At 45.4% G+C, this 15794-nt stretch overlaps 2 protein-coding genes across 3 annotated transcripts in view; one reads left to right on the top strand and one right to left on the bottom strand.

Annotated features, from left to right (window-relative positions):
- Positions 1–2386, bottom strand: part of WDR59 (WD repeat domain 59) — an 80189-nt gene extending 77803 nt beyond the window's left edge. For both annotated transcript variants that reach the window (XM_078868583.1, XM_078868584.1), the window contains exon 1: positions 2317–2386. In XM_078868583.1, the coding sequence (XP_078724709.1) occupies positions 2317–2370 (54 nt within the window). In that variant the 5' untranslated portion in view covers positions 2371–2386. The remainder of the gene's footprint in view (positions 1–2316) is intronic.
- Positions 2387–3254: 868 nt separating this feature from the next.
- On the top strand, positions 3255–14673 carry HSPA13 (heat shock protein family A (Hsp70) member 13). Its single transcript, XM_078868582.1, has 8 exons — positions 3255–3643; positions 5563–5699; positions 6558–6764; positions 7209–7428; positions 7842–8012; positions 9779–9990; positions 11825–11959; positions 12504–14673. Exons 1-8 carry the CDS (start codon positions 3619–3621, stop codon positions 12723–12725), a joined length of 1329 nt encoding a protein of 442 aa, XP_078724708.1. The 5' UTR covers positions 3255–3618; the 3' UTR covers positions 12726–14673.
- Positions 14674–15794: the final 1121 nt, after the last annotated feature.

Raw genomic sequence — 15794 nt, 5'->3', positions numbered from 1 at the left:
GACTCTTCTCAGGATGAGAAAAGGAGATAAAAAAAATCGCAATTCAACGGATGTAATAAACGTGGATATCGTCAACAAAGTAATGGGTCCCCTGTTATAAACCTGGCAACTTAAGTTGGATTCTGGGCCACAGTGTCGAGTGCTACCTGAAGCTCGTCTCTGCTGCTGCACCTTCACCCCAAAAGTTGACCAGCGTGGGTGAAGGATCGTCAACAGACACCCCCCTCCCATGGGCCAACGACGGTTCTGGAAGGCCCTCTCACCCAGCAAGTGGGTCGCAAATGGGGGCCACGAATTATGTTAAATGTTTCGATTTAAAGCTTTCGCGACTGCAGGGATTCATATTCTTGGTTATTTCGGTAAAGTCACGTAGAATGGAAATAATAAAATGATACAAATATAAACAATAAAAAATTCTCACGACGTTTCGACTGCAAATTTCAAATTTTCTTGCTGTGGATTTCACACCTGATGATGATTGCTTGTGTTGAGAATTTTTATTGTTTTATATTTGTATTATTTTATTATTTCCCTTCTACGTGACTTTACCGAAATAACCACGAATATGTTAAATGTTATTCAGCAATGACCACGACCCCCACCCCCCGTACAGGCTTAACAGACTGTTGGGGCAAGTGTTGTTAGCGAGTAGCACCTATGAAGGGGGTGGGTGGCCAGCACCACGCCCGGCCGCCTTCGTCTCCCCAGTGGCGATGCTTACACACCGCACCAGGTACTCATTTGATAGGAAGGCCCAGGACCGGTTCAGATAATCGTCACCGATGTTGGTGGCCGTGAGCCGGAATCGAACTCGGGTCGTATAGCGCAGCACACTTTCACACTACACTACCACTCCCCAATGTTTACATGACACACCAGAGTAGAGTACTGCAGAGAGCACACGCGTGCAACACGCAATGCACAGTGCTGTACACACACACGCGTGCAACACGCAATGCACAGTGCTGTACACACACGTGCAACACGCAATGCACAGTGCTGTACACACGTGCAACACGCAATGCACAGTGCTGTACACACACACACGTGCAACACGCAATGCACAGTGCTGTACACACACACACGTGCAACACGCAATGCACAGTGCTGTACACACACACACACGCGTGCAACACGCAATGCACAGTGCTGTACACACACACACACGCGTGCAACACGCAATGCACAGTGCTGTACACACACGTGCAACACACAATGCACAGTGATGTACACACACGTGCAACACACAATACACAGTGCTGTACACACACACACGTGCAACACCCAGTGCAGTGCTGTACACACACACACACACGTGCAACACGCAATGTAGTGCTGTATTACACACACACACGTGTAACACGCAATACAGTGCTGTACACACACGTGTAACACGCAATACACAGTGCTGTACACACACACACACGCGTGCAACACGCAATGCACAGTGCTGTACACACACACGTGCAACACGCAATGCAGTGCTGCACACACACACACGTGTAACACGCAATACCCAGTGCTGTACACACACACACGTGCAACACGCAATGCACAGTGCTGTACACACACACCAGAGGTGGGACAAAGTCATTGTTATGCAAGTCCAAGTCGAGTCGCAAGTCATCAAATTCATGACTCGAGTCTGACTCGAGTCCAAGTCACATGACTCGAGTCCACAGGTGGGACAAAGTCATTGTTATGCAAGTCCAAGTCGAGTCGCAAGTCATCAAATTCATGACTCGAGTCTGACTCGAGTCCAAGTCACATGACTCGAGTCCACACCTCTGACACACACACGTGCAACACGCAATGCACAGTGCTGTACACACACACGCGTGCAACACGCAATGCAGTGCTGTACACACACACGCGTGCAACACGCAATGCAGTGCTGTACACACACACGCGTGCACTGCGCATTAAGTCACAAGCACACACAACGGCACAGATTATGCATTTGACTAAATTGCGTGAACACTGATTGTGTTTACAAATCGCAACGCTGTTCGCCTACGGGTGAGAAGGGGCCCCCCCGTTTGCAATGAAACCCGCCAATGATCGAGCCGAGCCGTGCCGGGCCGTGCCGAGCCGGGCCGAGCCGTGCCGAGCCGGGCCGAGCCGAGCCGTGCCGAGCCGTGCCAGGAAGGGGAGCCGGTCTCCGTGCGACCCCCGCCGCCTCTACCGCACCGGCTCCTCCTTGCCTCTACCAACTCCCCACCCCCCCTCCCATCGCCCACCCAGCAAAAAGTAGTTGCGAGACGTTCATTTAAGAGCGAGGCAACGCGGCGAATGGGCGCTGTGAGCTCGGGTGACCTGCGCGTCCCTGTACTCGACCACGACGTTCTCGCAACTCCAGCGCGCCGCCATCGCTTCTTGTTGTTGGTGGTGGTGGTGGCGGAATCGATTCGGGTGATATATTCGCTGCGGTGATTATCACGATTCGATTCCCACGTGGGCGAATGGCTGGATCGGAATCGTGTGTGTCGCGGCGAAGCGCGGAGTTTTGGAATCGACGAATCGTCATTTGACCGGTCAGGATCTGTTCATGCTGGAAGGAATCCGATGAGCTGTGAAGCTCTTAGTGACAGATGTCAAGTCAGGGGGGGGGGGGGGGGGTCGGGTTAGAACGTTAACAACAACAAGCAGTACAAAAACACTATGGGAGTGCAAAGTATATGAAATGTAAACAAAGCACTTAATAATATACAGATAAAACTAAATTTGAGTTTACCAGGTCATTACTCTTCTTGGTTCTTTCGGCAAAGTCACGTAGAAGGGAAGTAATAAAATAATAAAAATAAAACGTAATATTATTTTTATTATTTTATTACTTCCCTTTTACGTGACTTTACCGAAAGAACCAAGAAGATGAATCCCTGCAGTCACGAAAGCTTTCAATCGAAATTTTACAGCATACCTGTCAACCCCTTATCAGTGCCCTACCTTATTACAGACCAAGTCAGACCTTATTGGTCACCACGTGCCCTTATAAATCTCAACGTTCATCCTACAAAACACCATCATAAGGGAGAAACATAAACAAATATACAACACATGTCATTTTGCCCGTATTGAAACGGCTGCACGCCGTGTGGACCTGCATACTCAATTCCCCTGTTAGAAGAATACGTGTTCAAGTGCAATGCCTCGGAGCTGTCAAAAATGTAATTACGAAACGCGCTTTGGTTGTTGCGCATGTTGACACAGCACGTGGCGGGACCCGTAGCGCGTTGGCGCGGACGTCACTCGCCCACGTGCGGACGTCGTCACCGGGCAGGAAGCGACGCTCACTCCTCGGGGGGCCACCGATACCGAGCGGCTATCGATCTCGGGTGGCTTATCGATATCGGGTGGCTTATCGATATCAGACGGTCTCGCACGACTACCGATCTCAGTCGGTCTCACACGGCTATCGATCTCGGGAGGTCTCGCGGGGCTACCGATCTCAGCCGGTCTCACACGGCTACCGATCTCGGGCGATCTCGAGCCGCTATCGATCTCGGGTGGCTTATCGATATCAGACGGTCTCGCGTGGCTTCCGATCCCGGAAGGCAGTAACTCGCCCTCTTCTTCTTCCTTCCCACACTCGGCGTGAAGCCGGGAGAGACTTGAGCCATGGCTGGCGAGTACACCATGCTGGGTATGTATTGTGGATAAGGGCTTATTGCCCGAAACGTCGTCTATTACATGTGTTTTATTGTTCCTTTCAAGGCGGCGTTGTTGACGAATGTGTTGATGTGTTGTTTTGTTATGTTGTGCTTGTGCACTGGTGCCTACGCCGCTGCAGCAACATCGCCACACAGTGTGCATTGTATCTAACGCCGCGTGACACGTGTCACGGCTGCGTTAGAGCCTGTCAACGTGCTCATAACGAGATGTCTCTCTCTCGCTAATGACGCGTGTCAATGCCCGATGTCTCTCCTGCTCCAAACTCCCTGAGTGTTTCCAGAATCGCGCAGGCATCTCCAACACACTTCTACATGTTCACACTGCTAGGACTGCTCAGAAATCCCTGTGCCATGGTGTCCTTACGAGGTTCCACCCTTGGCCCAACTGCTCTTCATTATATGTCCTTCAAATTGGCAATATCAGCTACGGTTTTCATGTCGACCATTCAGTCCTTCATGCCGATGACACCCGGCTCAATATAGTCAACGACTCCCTGAACTCGACCGCCATAGTCCACTCTCAATATCTTTCCTTGACGCCGTCTCATCTTGAATCTTCCAACTTTTATATAGAGAAATTGACAAAAACTTAAGTACAAAACTCGTTAGAAAAGATTTAATTTAGAAAAAAAAAGTCGACCTCTTGACATCACACTGGAAACATGCGAGACCCATTGCGTGCACACTGATGCTTAAGCTCTCGTTCTTTGGACATCTGTGAAGAGATGTATAGCTCATCGGATTCCCCCAGTACAAACACAGATTATGATGTCAACTCTGCCCTCTTCGGTATGCGCAACATCTCACTTATTCGTCATTTCCTCCAAACGGTGGTGGCCGAAACACCCCCTCATCCTTAATTACATCATGACTTACTCGTATGGCTGGTGTTGAGCAACAGCTGTAATTTTACACAGGTGTTGGAGCCAGATAAATCTCTCGGGAGTAGTGGAGTGTATATCGTGACATAGCCTATTGCACTTGTTATATCGGTTATCACATATGCTTGTATATAGCCTGTAATGTATCAAGTCCCTCTTACATGTGTCATGCGTAATAGCTATTTACACGTCACATTACCAATTACGTGTCAGATGATATAGACATTTTCTCATGTTGCCTCATGCAAAAGACCCAAACATAGTCTGTGACGCACCTCTGTGTAAAATCACCGCTGCTGCTCGTGTGTGTCCAGCCTTGTCATGTTTGTAGTACCATTTTCCCTATATGTCACATTGCCTTTTGCATGTGTTCCATGTTTGTGCCTTTTACACTAGCTTCTCTAAATAGCCTTGCAATATCTGTGCTTTGCAGTCGCTATGAAAAATAACCCACGTTGTACTTTGGATTATTAATGTAGTGCCTTTCACGTGACACCCATCAGGTGCATTACACTTTACATCCCTGTAATGTCTGCAGTTTATGTTACCCGTGTCACACTTAACCATGTGGACTATCGTGCGTATTCAATGCACTTCTCGTTATCACTTTAAGATGTTTTCTTGTTCATGTTTTTGTTTTTTGTTTGTTGCGGTTGCACCCGATTCAAGAGCCGAATGGCTCAAGGGCTATACCAAATAAATGAAATCTGAAATATCTAACCAGTGCCATTGATGTATCACATTTACCTTTACTGGGACGTGTACTGTCACAAAATAATTCCCGATATGTATCTTGATACAAAACAAATATCGGTCATTTGATGTTATAGGATATGGTTATTCTGTATTGTGCAAATGTTGAGCCATTGGTTCCCTTTTGGCTAAACTCTCCCAGAGCATGACATCTTGACAAGAGTACGAACATTAATTTGCTAAAGCATAAAAAATGAAGATACGTGATAAATGTACCCAGCATTGTCACGTCATCGCAATTGTGTCTCCTTTTACAGGCATGGCGGTCTTGGCCCTGCTGCTTGCCGGTTACCTTGGACAGCAGTACCTGCCCCCACCAAAGCCTCGAATAGTTGGTATCGACCTGGGCACCACGTACTGCTCAATCGGGGTGTACCATGCTGGAGTGGGGGAGGTGTGTTATTTCGTATGAAAACCGTTACTGCTTCAGCATATGGACAATCACTAAAATTCACAGTAGAGATATTTTTACACATTTTCGAATTCTCGTTCTCCTTAACTCTCCCAAATACATTTGAAAAAGTAAGGGTATTTATATTTTACCGCCTGAAGTGAAATTAGTAACTATGCCATACATTTTCCAAGTACTTGACACTGTAAAGAACACCACTTCCTGAAAAAAAACAGAAATTTGAACCCACTATGTGCTATACAGGAATGGATCTACCTGAAGGCACCTGAGTTTGTCATTAAATGTTGGAGGGAACAATTAAGTGCAACAGAATACCCTCTCATGGCAGCGCTAATATAGTAATGGACAGAGCAATCCGTCAATATATTTATGTTACTTCTTAAACATGAGGCGTTCCAGTCAATTTATTTTGTAGCTGTGGGTCATTCGTAAAAACCTTAATGAGTAATACATACTATGAGGATATCCTTTTGGAATATTGGGAGAAAAACTTTTGAGAATTGTGAATCGCCACCAAAATGAAACCAGATTGGACAATCCAGAAATTGCACCACTGAGTAAGGAAATTTACAAAAGTCTTCATTTGGAATGAATGACCGATTAAGTTGAATATCTCGTTTTGTGGAAATAATACAAATTGTCCCAGGAAAATCCACATGTACAAATTTCACACTCTTGGGTCAAACACATTAGCTGTACAGCCTCCTGCTTAACAAGCAATGCAAATCACCATCAGTCATGAACGGAAACACAGGACACAAACGCAGCCACATTGCTCGTAGACGGGAGTGTTGTGCTCAGGCATGGTTGGTGGTCCCGTTATATCCGCACGGCGCACAGGTGGAGGTACTGGCCGACGCGGACGGGCGACGCGCCTTCCCCAGCGTCGTGGCCGCGGGCCCCGACGGCCGTGTCCTTGCCGGCTTTTCCGCGCTGCAGCAGGCGGCCGACAACCCGCACGCCACGCTCTATGACGCCAAGCGCTTCATCGGCCGCGCTTTCTCACCTGGCGAGCTGGAGCGCGAGGCCGGGCGCTACCAGTTCACGGTGAGCGCTGGCTCCGTGCGTAACGACGGAAGCTCCCCCCCCCCTGCGATTAGCGTGGGAATATGATTTGATTAGCGAATAAATTATTTTGTGTTTTGTTTGTACTCGCTTGGTTATATTCTGTGCTGCACTCTTTAGTCTTTGCTCGATCTTATGTGGTGCTTGCGCTGTTCCATCTTATCTGTATTTGCCTATCTTGTTTCCGTAGCCTGCAGGTAACATTTGCATGTTTATTCGTGAATCGTATGCAGTAGATAATTACGAACGTGAATTGATGCACATATCGTGAGCATAAGAATCGACTTCCCGGTGACATCATCTGTGACAAGAGAATGTACCTAGCTGAAGAGCTGGCACACATTAACCAATGAATGAATGAGCCGAGATTCATGAATGGATGTCTGTAATGAAGCAAGTCGACGATGTGGTCGTGCGGCTTGGCAGGTGCGGCAGGTGTCCGGGGAGGTGGTGTTCGTGCTGCGGGGACACGGGGGTGCGGAGCAGACCGTCACCCCGGAGTGGGTGGGCGCGCAGATGTTGGATCAGCTGCGTCTCCTGGCCGAGGAGCGACTGGGCCTGCCCGTGCGGTACGCCGTGCTCGCTGTGCCCGCAGAGTTTGACGAACGACAGCGCAACAGCACCATCAAGGCGGCAACCATGGCTGGTACGAGAGCTGTCTTACGGGCGAGCGTTGCTGTGTGTGTCGCATGCTGGCACTATGGCTAGTACAGAAGATTATTGCAGCAGAGGTTTGTATATCTATAGAGATTTAACTGTCGACGTCCAAACATTTTTTTATTCAATATATCAATTCCAAATGGGTGATGGTCTGAGTCATCTAATGACCGAAATTTAAACTTGCATTCTTGCAATTGCGAGTCGAGTGCTCTAAGATCATCGCTGTGTATACCGATTGATAATGGCGCTTAATGTATGCAGCCCTACACCAACACCACAGCAGCATCCTCCTTTTACCTTTACCATGGGGATAGCTGCCCTCTATCCTCGTGGGATGAAAATGCACCCAACTATTGCCCACGTACACGGAGAGGGGCGTGTGGCCGTGTGTGCTCGCAGGCCTGGAGGTGCTGCGCGTGGTGAACGAGCCGACAGCTGCTGCGCTGGCGTACGGCCTGCACGAGGAGGAGAGCGTCAGCTCCGTGCTGGTCGTCGACCTCGGCGGTGGCACCACAGACGTGTCGCTGCTCACCAAGCAGGGTGGCATGTTCTTCACACGCGCTATGGCGGGTACGTGCCACCTCTCCCACACGCGCGCGCGCGCGCGCGCACAATACTGGCAGCATGGTGTATGCCCAGCCACCTTTGTCTCCCAGAATTTTGGGCAGCCGTTGATCAGAGAGCCCATTGAAGTACAATCCAGCATTTAAACCCAAAAGGCATTACAGGTGTACTCACAACCATTTCGAGCAATATGCAAAAATAAAATTGGCCTCAAAGTTTGTGGTCTGATAGCACATTAGCATGTGTGCATACTAATTTATCTAAAAAATTATCTTTTAATTTCTGCTTTAAATTTGGAGTTTGCAAGGCGATTTTTAGCCTAACCTGCACAAAGGATATACAGAAAATGCATTTCAAATGTAGTCCTAGCCTGAACATAATCAACAGTGAACCTTACTGTGGCCTATTCAGCAACATCATCGCACACGTGCAACAATCCTGTTTAACTCACCACGGTGCCATCTAAGCATTGTCCAGGTGGAAGAGACTTCCTGTGCAACAAACTGTGGCACTGTTGGGATTTTTACAGCTCAAGGTGTGATCTTGCGAGCCCCTCCTTAACCACTAATTGCCCTCCTGGAAACAGGCAGCATTCCATAACTGCGATAATAGGTTAATTAAAACTGGTTCCACCAGCATTCACCCGTAACCACAGCAGTAACGGTGTAATGAGCTCTAATAAAAGTCGCAAATTAACCTGCTCGGCAGTCTTTTGATGTTTTAAATTGTTTGAGTTACCAGGGCACATTTTGTTGGCTTCTTAATGATTGTGTATACCATAAAACCCCAGGCGAGCTGGGTTTGGGGAGCCCTGGTCCAGCGATGTGAAAAGTCTGGCAAGCTGCTACAATAATGAAAAAAGCCTATAAGTCATGAACATAATATACTAACACATAACCAACATTATAAAACATTAAAAAACACGTGGAAAGTGTTTTAGAATTAATGTTTAGAGATTTTACTTTGGTTTTTAATGTTAGATATTTGAGTCCGTTATTGTATTTATGGTGTGTGCTGCAATGGACTCGCAGTCGGCCTGGATTGATGCGATCCGAAAAGTTAAACAATTAACACAAAAACGGAATAACAGGAGACAAGACTAAATGAAAATAATATAAACGGAGAGTTACGTACGTATGTTGAACCTTCTTTCACACTCTACGTGGCAAACCGTGCTAATCGGAGGTGCGGGGGAAGGACAACAAACTAAATCCAAAAAGCAGTCCTCAAAAAGTGAGTTTTCCATCGAGATATCAAAGTGCATAGCTCCCGTGGCTTCCGAATATCAGAAGGAAGAGCGTTCCAGACAGCCGCAGAAGCACATCTACAAAGCAAGAGAGACAGAACCACAGAGCCAATTAGCATGATTGCCTTCGTACAGTGGGAAACATACATACATATGGATCTACAAATCGCGCGCAAACTGAATTTGTGCTAGATTTGAAGCTTTCGCGACTGCAAGGAATCATATTCTTAGGTTTTTTCGGTGAATTTGTGCGCCAACTGAAATGTGTTGTCCATGTGAGTGTGTGTTGCGTGTGTATCCATGCATTGTACATGCATCTGTGTGGCGTTTTGCATCACGATGTTTGTACAGTGTGGGTGGGAATCCCTGTACACTTTTATGTCTACCACTCCATATCGGCTTTTAAGACATGGATATCGGAACTTCCGATCCACCTTGTGTGCATTGGAACATATTTTCGAATGTGTGTTGCATCAATCTACCTGTGCTTGCATTCCCTTCCCCCTGTCCACCCACACCCGTGCAGGTAACAATCACCTGGGCGGGCAAGACTTCACACAGCGGCTGGTGGAGCACCTGACGGGGCGGCTGGCGGACCGGCACGGTGGTGGCCGACCCTGGGGCCGCGCAGACACGCAGCTCCTACGCGAGGCGGCCGAGATGGCCAAGCTGGAGCTGACGCACAACGACAGGGCACGCGTGTCGCTCCGCCTTTCGCTGGCGTTCACGCCCGACAATGTACGGAGCTCACAGCTATTGCATATTTACTCTCAACTAAACTTTAGACTCCTCTTCTTGGTTCTTTCGGTAAAGTCACGTAGAAGGGAAATAATAAAATAATAAAAATAAAACATAATAAAATACAATTCTCACGACGTTTCGGCCACAACGCAAGCAGCCGTCCTCAGGTGAAGAACAGGGCTGTCGTTCATTCAGACGCTGTCCTTCCGACAGACCTGTTCTTCACCTGAGGACGGCTGCTTGCGTTGTGGCCGAAACGTCGTGAGAATTGTATTTAATTATGTTTTATTTTTATTATTTTATTATTTCCCTTCTACGTGACTTTACCGAAAGAACCAAGAAGATGAATCCCTGCAGTCACGAAAGCTTTAAATCGAAATTAAACTGTAGACTATTTTTATTTTACCATAGCTCTTTTTCAAAGCGACCTGGCCACAAATGATGGCTCAATGAAGTGGCTTGTCATGTGGAAATTCACAGCATACAAAAATGCATGTTTCTAAAATGTGGAGGGAAAAAAACGGAGGATATGAAGAAAAATGCACGCGACTACAGGGAGAACATGCAAACTCCAAATATACAGGCGTCAGTGTTGGGAACCAACCATGACCTGCATACTAGGCGAGGTAGTTAACATCTTGCCACTGTGGCGCCTCTACTCGTCATGCCCGCCCCTGCTGTGTTCATAAGGAGACCGCTGTGCACCGGCGAGTGCACGTGCTACTTTTCGGTCTCAAGTTAAACGTTAATTTATGGACAAACATCTTTAATACATCAGTAGAAGTAGTAAGATGAAGGTTAGAAAAATATCTTGATTCAGTCATTAATCAAGAGATGTTTCAAATGGGTAAGCGCAACTAACAAATCACGCCATTAAAAATGAGCCAATAATGTCTGTCCTGCGTGTGACGTCACTCCACGTCGACCAGACCCCCTCAATAATCATGAACAGGTTACGTCCTCCACATGGACCCCCCCCTCCATTAATAATTAGCGAGTGACGTGACTCCACATGGGTTTGGGTGTGAGGCACCTCCCCCCTCAGCATCAACTTATAACCCTCACTACAAAGGCAGAACCCTCACCTCACGCGATTTCCGTAACGCTATTGAGACATCGAAGTAAAAAAGACGTCATGATGAACAAGGGGTTATAGCCTTTAAATGAAATAAGTGTGTCACCGCAGCCTTACAAACTGCACACGAACTGATGCAATAAATATCGCGTCGCGGTCCGATTTTCGCTTGAAAGTTTCAGATTTACTGCAATACACCCGTTCTTGGATGGGCAAAAGGCCCTTTAAAACATTTTTCGTGTATTACCAATAGTTTCTCAAATCGTAAGCACAATGGTGAACGTGTCAATAAATCGGTTGTGATATTAATGTTAATCAAACCAGCCACTGGTGCCGTGGCAGTGATGGACTATCATTTGGAAGGTAGAGTTCACATCCCAGTTGGAGGTTGACCTGGTCCATCCTTCCAGACTTGATAAGAGGACAGCTTTTTAGGACAAAATGTTTCAGTACTGTCACGAGACTGGTTCCAAAGGGCGACCAATAGAGATGAACACCAACAAAATTTGATGAAAAAGTTAACTAGTGGCAGTTGAAATGCCTTTTATTAATATCACTGCCTTCAATAGGAAACATATAATAGGCTGACATTGAGCAATAGGCCTTCAGAGCAGCATTCTGATTATATTGTCTGTTATTGATGAATGTGAATTTGTTCATATTTGTAAGCTTATAGACAATTGTAAAGTGTGTTAGCTTTTAGCAGCATAACAATGAAGACAAGTTTGGAGTAACACTTGATCACTTTGTCCCCAGGGTACACATCACACTGTGGAGATGGATGAGACGGTGACACGCCAGGAGTTCGAATCACTGAATGAAGACCTCTTCCAGAAGGTTATGGAGCCAATTGTGGAGGTGCTGAGGTCCGGGAGGCTCATCGCAAAGCAGGTCAGCACCAGAACCCCACAGAGCCATGCAAAACAACGCAGGGGTGGAATCTTCAAACCTGCAGGGAACTCTGCTTTCCAAAGGGATGCATGCTCAGGAGGACTTTGATGTACTTAGGACAATCAAGGGGCCCGAGGCAACTGCGATGGACTTTGTTGTCTCTTCTAAAATATAAGGGAAGCAATGGAACCCAAAGGTCTACTAAAACAATTTGATCATTAGTCAAGAGAGTTGTGGGTTAATCGGGACAGTAATTTTACCGTTTTATTTTGGGTAATTTAATATATTAGAGTTTGGGCAAACTGTGAACTAATGGCCACTGGGACTTTGATGAGCAATTGTGGCATCTGCTTTGACATCTATGTTGTGCTTCCAATTTTTTTGTTTGAAGGACCCATGGTGAAATATTAAAATATTAATCTTGCAAACCAGACTTTTACCCTGCGGGATATTGTATTTTGGTATGAAATTCTCGACCAGTTGTATTTGGATCATGACTCGTCCCGTCTTCTCGAAACGTGTCCCCAATCTGCCCCTTCCCCAGGTCGACCGCGTTGTGCTGGTGGGCGGCTCGACGCGCATCCCGCGTGTTCGCCGCATGCTGGCCGACTACTTCGGCTCGGATCCCGACACGAGGGTGGACCCCGAGCTGGCCGTGGTGACAGGCGTGGCCGTGCAGGCCGGTGTCTTGGCAGGGGCATGGCCTTTGAGGGTGGGAGCCCTGGATATTCCCAATAAGCACTTGCGCAAAGTGACAGTGACATGACAAAGCGATGGGCTTGGCATATCCTCGTCACCGTGCTGTGATGGCAGTTCTACAGGCAGGAGGGAACTAAAGGGCTCAAGTAATTAACATTGTCCTCGTGTTAGCTCTATTTAAAATATCTTTGAGTGGCAGGGGAGGTTCTTAAATTTAAGGCAGTGAATCACGAGGGCGAATTAGTCAATTTTCTCTGGCAATCCTCACCGGCAACGCAATTATGAGCAACCATAGCAACTTGATTCAGCAGTGACAGTGATGGGAGATTGTCAATAAAGTCTTCAAAACTATGGTTCATGTGCAATAATTGGTATACAAAGTGCACCTAACCTTTGATTGTCATGTGAACTGCCTTTCATTGATTGGAAAGTGCCATCCCAGTTTCCCACTCAGGGGAGCAATGGTCAAATTGTTGAGATTTGGGCAAATCCATGTTTTTAAATAGAAAATTATACAGCAACTATTGCCAGTGAAAATTGACAATTTCTTTTCATTGCATTATGGCCATTAAATGAATTTGAGCACTCCCCTTGGCATCATCAACCGTTTGCTGTTTATATAATTGCCATTTGGGGAAACTTGAAAAAATCTAACAATGACAGATGTGTTTCTAAGTATTTTCATCATGAGGCCTCCTTTGCCAGTAGCAAAATATAATAGGTTTTTTTACCCTTTTTTCTGGCTACAAAACCGACACCTTTTTACAAGGAATCAAGTTTGCATTAACCACAATACCTGCAGTCAAAATGCAAACAAACAACACTGATAATATATGCATTGTCCTTGAAATGTATTGGTCCACACCGGACAGCTTTTTTTTCTCTGGTATGGACCAATCAATTTCAAGGACAATGCATACATTATCAGTGTTTTTTTGTTTGCATTGACCGCAAGTATTGTGGTTAATGCAAACATGATTCCTTGTTATAAAGTGTCAGTTTTGTTGCCAGAAAAAATGGAAAAAAACCTATTAAGTATTTTCATATCTACCCAGTGTCATTGTCAAAACAGTCTGATTTTTGTCAAACCCTTTTACAGCCATTTGCATCTCAGGATCTGGTGTGCCGGTTCCATTCACGTGACCAATTGTGATTTTGGTTGCAAGGGTATACACGATATATGTGTTATCTAGTGGCAAAATATGGAAACACAAAGACCACAATGCTGCTGCATTGAATCCATCACTTTTCCATCTCCACTTTCACTGCAAGATAACACATTGACATACACATGGCTGTGAAAGGGGTTAATACAATTGCAACGCAACAATACTTGCACAGTATATACCGCAGTTATGGGTTCTCCACAGCCAACAGTGTTTTGCTTCATGGGATGAGCAAGTAGCAGCGGTATAATACACAACGTGAAATCTTACCATAGTGGAGCTGTCCCTCAGCTACTATGTAGGAGTTGGACGTCTCGATCACATTCTCACAAATACACTGAAATGTAAGTTTCAGTGAGCAATGTGATCCTTTAAAGATGGAATAAATTAGTGAGGCCATGTGTGCTGTTCAATAAACAAGTGCGTACAGTATTTTGAAATGAACAGCATTAAATGGCCAGTTGGTCGATGGTCCACATTGTTTGTTTTGTTATTTGTACACAGAACCTGCATATCGTGAGGTGAAGATAGGTTTTCTGGAAGTGCATATTTATAACCTTTTATTATGTTTTATTTTTATTATTTTATTACTTCCCTTCTACGTGACTTTACCGAAAGAACCAAGAAGATATAACCTTTAAGTTAATTTACGATTATTATCGTCTTTGAATGTGATCAAAAACAGTTGTTTTTTTGTCTTATGGAAATGCGTTAATTTAAAACTTGGTGGCCATATTGTAAAAAATTACTCGGCACCGATTTGAAAATTATCAAAGTGTATGAATATCGTATTTATTATGATATTTTTGTACAATAACTGGAACATTCCATTAAAGCGATTCATATGTATCATAGTTGTCATGTATTTTATTTACTTATCTGTATTGTGTGGTTGTGTAGTTATGGTACAATAAAACCATTAGTAGGGGCATGCTGCAGGTTGCAATTAGCGATTTCCACACGAGGCTCAGTGCAGTAAAACAGAGCATACACAATTTGGATGTAAAAGAGCATTTATTTCCTTTTCAAGCAGTTACAATTCAGGTAAATAATTATTTGAGGAATCTACAAGACGAAAACTGTTCTGTAAAGACCGATTTTTTTTTACCAACGAGATTATTTAAAACATTTAAAAGGACAGGACAAAATGACAAGTTATTGTATATCTTAAATGCTATATAAGAAGGTTATATTTCATCGGCAAGCAGTATACTTTATTTTTTAAAATCTGAACCCATTAGTATTTGCTGTTTCCACTGTACTTGGTTTCTCTAAAACATGTAAGCATCTTGTGCCACCTAGCTTCAACACATTTCGATTCAGTCGACAGAATTCGCAGATAAATTCTATACCAAGACCACTCTTGTAAACCTTGTGTGATCAGACACTTAACCCAATTTATTCCTGTACCAAAAGTGAGTAAACGGATTGGTAAATGTCATGCGGCAGCTGAATTATAAATTACGCATACTCCACCTCACTGATTTTCTGTCTGTACTAACTAATCTCAGTCAATGCATAGGAGCTGTTTATGGAATTTCATGCTTCAGATGCATATTACCAAATCGTATTAAAATATACCTGCAAAAGACAAAGAAAAATATCCCCTGTATAGCCTGAACACTGTTGGGGCAAGTGCTGTAAGCGAGCACCAATGAAGGCCGGCACGGCACACAAGGGGGTGGGAGCCAGTACTACACCCGACCAACTTTGTCTTCCCAGTGGCAATGTTTTTACACATTGCACCAGATAATCATTTGAGGCCGAGATGACCTAGCGAGGCCCAAGACCGGTTCAGATAATTGTAACTGGTGTTGGCCATGAGCGGGAATTGAACTCGGGTGAAAGGTTCGTAGCGCAGCACGCCAACCACTACACTACTGCTCCCCACTAAATATATATCTGCACACCCAAAGCCACATGCAATCATTAAATGTGGCTGTACGCAGCAAGTAATTGTTAAACGTATG

The sequence above is a fragment of the Lampetra fluviatilis genome, chromosome 26 (genome assembly GCF_964198595.1).
Source record: "Lampetra fluviatilis chromosome 26, kcLamFluv1.1, whole genome shotgun sequence".
NCBI classification, from domain to species: domain Eukaryota; kingdom Metazoa; phylum Chordata; class Hyperoartia; order Petromyzontiformes; family Petromyzontidae; genus Lampetra; species Lampetra fluviatilis.
The sequence above is the reverse complement of the archived record's forward strand: the minus strand, read 5'-3'. Positions and strand labels throughout refer to the sequence as shown.

Coding starts and splice junctions, on each gene's coding strand:
- HSPA13 (XM_078868582.1), top strand. CDS start 3,619: ATGGCTGGCGAGTACACCATGCTGG. Junction 5,700..6,557: donor ACCATGCTGGAGTGGGGGAG/GTGTGTTATTTC, acceptor CACGGCGCACAG/GTGGAGGTACTGGCCGACGC. Junction 7,429..7,841: donor CAAGGCGGCAACCATGGCTG/GTACGAGAGCTG, acceptor GTGTGCTCGCAG/GCCTGGAGGTGCTGCGCGTG.